The sequence below is a fragment of the Mastacembelus armatus genome, chromosome 7 (assembly GCF_900324485.2).
Source record: "Mastacembelus armatus chromosome 7, fMasArm1.2, whole genome shotgun sequence".
NCBI lineage: Eukaryota > Metazoa > Chordata > Actinopteri > Synbranchiformes > Mastacembelidae > Mastacembelus > Mastacembelus armatus.
Genome location: NC_046639.1, coordinates 4,035,678 through 4,041,734, shown reverse-complemented (window position 1 = coordinate 4,041,734; position 6,057 = coordinate 4,035,678). Strand labels below are relative to the sequence as shown.

Below are 6,057 nucleotides of genomic sequence, written 5' to 3'. Positions count from 1 at the left end.
AGTCAGGTGTTCCAGTGGACACAATACTCTTCGATGTAGATAATTTCCTCTGAGACTTTTGTCCTTAATATCCCAGCGTGAGACGATGTAGTCTTTCAGAGCGAGACTAATTAATTTCCAACAGCATAAAGAGAATGGGGAGATGTAGCTGTGTGCTGGAGTGATAAAAACCTCAGGGAACAGGGCGGCAAACGCTGGGTTATGTAAAAATGGACTGTTCTGTGCTTTCTCTAGTCTGTAGAAATCAGCACAGAAAGGCAGAAATGGAAAAGACTGAAAAGGTGCAGGACTGTACAGAAGAGAATTGTCTAGGTCTTTTTAAGTACGTAGTTTGTAAATTTCTCCATCTTCACTATTAAAAATTTCAGTGAAAACCAACCCCACATTTTTCAGCTTCAACGGACTGAGTGGGTGTTCAGGGCAGGATGGCCTAAATCTCAATCATTTCATTGATCAAACTGACAACACTGCCATCTCATGGTGATCGGCTCCAGTTGCAAGTGAGAATGTGGAAAAGCAAAATGACTAATTCACTTGTCAGCCAGCACAGATCAGTGTGTGACATCACAGTGCCAGGGGATAAGCATGTGTCACACTCACTCACACATTACTGTTCACCTTTAAGCTCAGTCAAAAGCACTGATTTTAGTTCACGAAATGTTCCCTTTAAAAGGCATGCTGCAAATATACAGTTTCAATCTCTTTATATATTCAAGGCAACTTTCATGATTTGGCAACTCTTCAGGGCTTAATTTACAGGTAAAAAATCTTTCTAACACACTACAAAACAGTTTCTAACATGTTATAATGCAGTTGTATGCAGCTATGAGGACATTGTTTGTTGTTTATTAATATAAAGTATTTTCTTTCATTTCGAAGACACTATTTTCTTGGCACACTCCTAAGTGGCTTGAAGCTGCCCTGTTGCCAGTGAGTGTAATTAACCATACCAGCACCTTGCCCATTCTTCTTAGCTGCTATTTCACCAAACAAAATGTATATTTGAAACATGTAACTTATGGATTTGTATGTTGGTGGCCAGCAACATGTCATGTTTACATATCACAACTACATTATCATGACTCTGTATCAACTTATTCAGCTTACAACTACATTATAGTGCCAAGCCAATTTGTAAATATTTATATACTGCATTTGAATGCTAAATGAAGTAATTACCATTGTTATATATTTATATATTCAAAATCTGTATAAATGAAAAAAAATACTAACATATCTTGTTTTATAATATTGACGACATCAAATGAATGAACTACTATTTTCCAGATAATGTCTTGTTTTTGAGAAGTTTTTACCTTTGGTTCTCCCTCTGATGATGCCCAGTCGACATCTGAGAGAAAAAGAGAACATCCCCCTCTTTCCTCCCCCTGAGCGTCCGCCTTTCCTCAGAGAATCTGTCTGAGGGAAGATGAAGGAAAGCTGCTTTGAAGTGAGGCGCCCCTTTCCGAACACTACCCTTGCTGACATGCTCATTTTCTAACCAATGACAAGGAAAAAATGAATTCTTTCCTCTTCCTGACACTCTCACCATCTCTCAGACTGCTCAGTCTCTCTGACCTGTCCCCCTGTTCTCCCCCTCCCCTTTCTGGAAAACTTCCAGTCCTCTCAGGTTAGTTTACCACACCCATTCCAGAAACAAGTACAGTTTTTTAAGAGGAAAGCTTCAGATCCAACATTGTGCTTGTTTTTGTCCAGTCATCATTGGTAACTCCAACATCCAAACAGCCACAAGTTGACTGGCTAAATAAATGTTATGTTTCTGCATCTCTGGCAATGTCAGTTTTGCAGGAACAGATGGCAGAGGGCTCAGGGCTGTGGGGCACAGCTTGCCTGCCAGAATGCAATGGAAACTTTCTCTGCAGGGAGCCGGCTCTGATCGTTGCAAAACAATACACAATCTGAGCTGGGCATTCAGAATTATGATTTTTGGTAACAGTCTATCTAACTTACGGCTGTAACAAGTGAAGGAATTAGATGAGTGCATCACCTGTGGAGGGGTTGTCGCCACATGCTCATACATGATGCCAAAACCTGGGTGGAGACACTAGAAGCTCACTTACTCAAAATTCATGTAAATTGGCACTCAACCAATTTCACCCATTAGTCAAAATAAGAGGAAATTGCATCATCCTAAAACTGGCACCTGGGATTTGAATTTGCATTAGGGGAAAAGTAGGACCCCATGTTTGTGGAACTTGATCCACCTTCAGGTCTATCAGTTTGGACTACCACGGCTCAAAGCTTGTGGTGTAGACAAGTGAAATGTACGTCTGGCGTGATTTAGTCTAAATTACACTGAACACTCTTTTGCCCTGTCTCAGGTTAAAAGCTAACCCAAGAAACAAAGGGGAACAGCTGGCTCAAAGTCTGGCAGTAGGGATTAACAAACCAGTTGTTGCTTGAAAACCCCAGGAAGGCGAGCAGTGTGGTCTTCGAATACACCATCGTGTTAAACTCCTTTTCTTGTCTTAATCTACACAAACGGGAAGGCAGGGTTGGTCTGTGAAATTAATAAATATCCAACAACTCAAAATACAGTGTTATAGGTTACATGTATTTGTTCTTTGTTAAATGTAGTACGTCACTTTTACTCCAGAAATAAGCAGCCTACCAGTATGATTAACTCAGTCCTTGGAAAGTCAAATTTCATTACAGCCCAATCAGTGTAGAAATCACCTAACTTCCACCATCTCAGCCAACAGACACACTAAACTTAATTAGGATTTCTCAAACATAAAATTAGATTCAACATGAAACTAAAATTTCAGACAAGGAAATTTAATTGCATTTCCCTGACCTGTGCATCAAGCCTGCTGACAATGAATGAAAATGCAGAGAAACAAATCATGAGCCATTTTCCATTTTAAAGTGTTTATTGTAAATGACAGTTTATTCGTTCTCTTCACTCCTGAGCCTGGCGTTGGGGTTGGTGACCTTGATGGCCAGCTGGGCGGCCCTCTCCACGATCAGCTTCCTGTTCTTGGAGGAGACGTTGTGGGCAATCTCAGCACAGTGAGTCCTACAAAGGGAATAAGAAGGGGTTGGTTACTCTCAAGACAGATAATGAAATATTGTCCAAGTGAGTTTGGGCTGTGATTGAGGTTTTGATTCCACAGTGTTAGCACAATTTCAGAAACAATGATCAGTGTGATTGCTGTTGCCTACACCTCAAAGATTCTAAATCAATGTGACTAAATCTGGGCTCAAATTGATTAGATTTCACTTGTTATATTACATCTAAACCTCAGTGACCAATCTGACATTTATCTCATATAGTTAAAAGACTCCTCAAAAACAAAAGACAAAATGTCCTTTTTTCATAGCCAAAAGTTAACTTAAAGTTTGTCTTTGTAACTTTGCAAACTGGAGTGTAAATAGTGTGGTCAGGGTTTTAACCATTAATTGCTGGACAGAACTTGGTTAGCCAGCTTAAATTATCACTTCAGTCGACTGAACAAAATTTTAAGTAAATTATACCTGTCCTTTTACAGTGTCCTTCACAATCTGCTATGGATTTCTTTTGGCATGTAGTGATCCGATTCCCTTCTCTGAGATTTGCTGGACACCGGCTGACTGTCCCCATTTTGTAAGTCTATATTTATTCAAAATTCTTCCTCATATTAACAAAGTCAGCACAAACTATGACAAGGTGCAAAACAAGCTTGTACATCCTTTCCTGAACTTTGCAGAGTGATGCAACTATAAAATTACAGAGGTTTGCATCGAACTGCGTTTTCTACCCGCTTAACTAATGGACGCTTCAACATTCAAAACCAAGTCAACATATTTGCCACCTTCTTGCCTCAACTCAGCTTCACTGTTATTCATATTTCAAGTCAGACTAAAAATGTGTCTAATGATAAGACAGACCCTTTCTATCTAGGTAACACACAGTTTGATGTTTAATAAGATTGGCCAAGATTTTCATAATTAAGACTACTGATATCAGCCATTATTGGAAAACTATGCTGGCTTTTGTTTATATAAACCCAAATATTTATCATGTGAAGGTAAGCAGACTTTTGCAAATGTGAATATTCTCATCAGATGTGCTTCCAGACCACAGCCTGCAGCATTCATTCTGATATCAGTCTAATAAAATTATAAACTGATTTTGACATTTACAAGACAGAATATATCAAACCTTGATATAACTCAGTACCACTTTGCTCCTGGGGTTTCTAAATATGTACAAAATCTTATTTGCTGTGGTTTTTGTGATATAGACCTACATTGACACTTTAAACTGGAAGACTAAGGAACTTCTTTCCTGGTGCTTAGGACACTGAAAAAAATTACACTGGGAAAACAATATCTCCTACCACAAACTGTCACACTTACACAAGATTGGAAATGCAAAACTTAAGCAATTTCCTTAAGTGTTTCAAATGATCAGTCTACTAGATGCTATAAAATGTGAACTGTATGTTTCCTGAAGTAGACAGTAAGCCTATGAATTGCAAATTAAACAGAATGTCACTCAAAAGTGCAGCTGCATCCGTTCAACAAATGGTCACAAAACTATAGCCAAAGTACTACAGGAAAATGATACAGCAATACATTTCTCCAGTGTTACTATACAAAATATTCAAACAATCTATGATACTCAAAATCTCACCAAGCAAAACAAACCTGTACAAGTCACACCGATAAATATGACACAAAGGCAAAGTATTCTACATGACTGCACGCTATATACATGCACAACTTACTTGTTACTCATCATGAGAACCTCAAGCTCCTTGACGTTGTGCACAAGGAACTTCTTGAAGCCAGTTGGCAGCATGTACTTAGTCTTCTTGTTGCTACCATAACCAATGTTGGGCATCAGCATCTGACCCTTGAACCGCCTGCGGACCCTGTTATCAATACCTCTGGGCTTACGCCAGTTTTTCTGTAGGAGATAAAGGCAGGATGTTCAAGGACTACTTATTGCATTTTCCTCCTACCCTGTAATAATGTTATTTATTAGCATACATTAGGAAACAAGTTAAATCTTTCAAATATTATTTCATCAAGATACCCATTCTCCCTTGCAACCATGTGTTATGCGTCAAACACTTACCGCAATCTTGACATATCTGTCGGATTGATGGCGAATAAACTTCTTGGTTCGCTTCTTGACAATCTTGGGTTTTGTCAGGGGCCTGAGGGCTGCCATGGTGACTGAAAACACACAGGCAAAAACGTAGTTTGCGACAAATTTAACACAGTTTATGGCAACGTCACTCGAACACAGTTACGGCGCCACACGCTAAGGTACTGCTGTGACTTTATTAGCCGACATCATCAACATCAATCACATGGAAAACTGCAGAGGTCCCTGAAGATAACTCGCTACAGCGTTTATGGACAACCCTGTGAAGCTACGAAGAATATGTCTGTTTTTCTGAGGAGTGACTCCAAGTGGACCTGCGTGAGCTACCTAGCGTCTATCGTGCGGCGAAATGTTTAGCTAGCTAGTCATGCTGGTGTATTGCAAACACTGGGCTTCACAGCTCGGCCTGAAAAGAAATAATATGTGTAATATCGACAACTCCTAGTTGTTATTTCGTAAGGCCTGTAAAAGGGTCACGTTGGACGTGGGGCCTCTGCTGAACACTACAGCTCCATTTCAGGGAGAGAACGCCGACAAACTCCCCGGCTGTTTTAGCAGCAGCTCCGAGGTAGTAGCTTTACAGACGGCTCAGGAAGCTAAAACGGTCACTATCGATGAAGATAGTCAGACAAAGTGTCTATGATTGATAAACTATAGAAGGATATTCGAATAATGTCATAAATATAACGGATTAACGCAGATTCGACTAACTCACCCGCCGATGTAAATCCAAAAGGGACTCCAGCGACGGCGGAAAGAAAGAAAAGGACTTCCGCTAGTGTTGCAAAGGCTTATGGGTAATGTATTTTATCAGGGCTGCTCTCCCTTAACGACTCCTATTTTCTGTAGGAATTTAGAGTTTTGTCTGAAAGTGTGAGAACAGTGAAACAGTCCGAATCTCGCGGTGCTTAACATTATCCGTCAAATGTTATGTTGTG

At 39.9% G+C, this 6,057-nt stretch overlaps 1 protein-coding gene across 1 annotated transcript; it reads right to left on the bottom strand.

Annotated features, from left to right (window-relative positions):
* Window positions 1-2,875: 2,875 nt before the first annotated feature.
* On the bottom strand, window positions 2,876-5,972 carry rpl32 (ribosomal protein L32). The gene is made up of 4 exons (XM_026332873.1): window positions 5,835-5,972; window positions 5,087-5,187; window positions 4,734-4,915; window positions 2,876-3,040 (listed from the first exon to the last, which is right to left on the bottom strand). Exons 2-4 carry the CDS (start codon window positions 5,180-5,182, stop codon window positions 2,911-2,913), a joined length of 408 nt encoding a protein of 135 aa, XP_026188658.1. The 5' UTR covers window positions 5,183-5,187; window positions 5,835-5,972; the 3' UTR covers window positions 2,876-2,910.
* Between the last annotated feature and the right edge of the window lie 85 nt (window positions 5,973-6,057).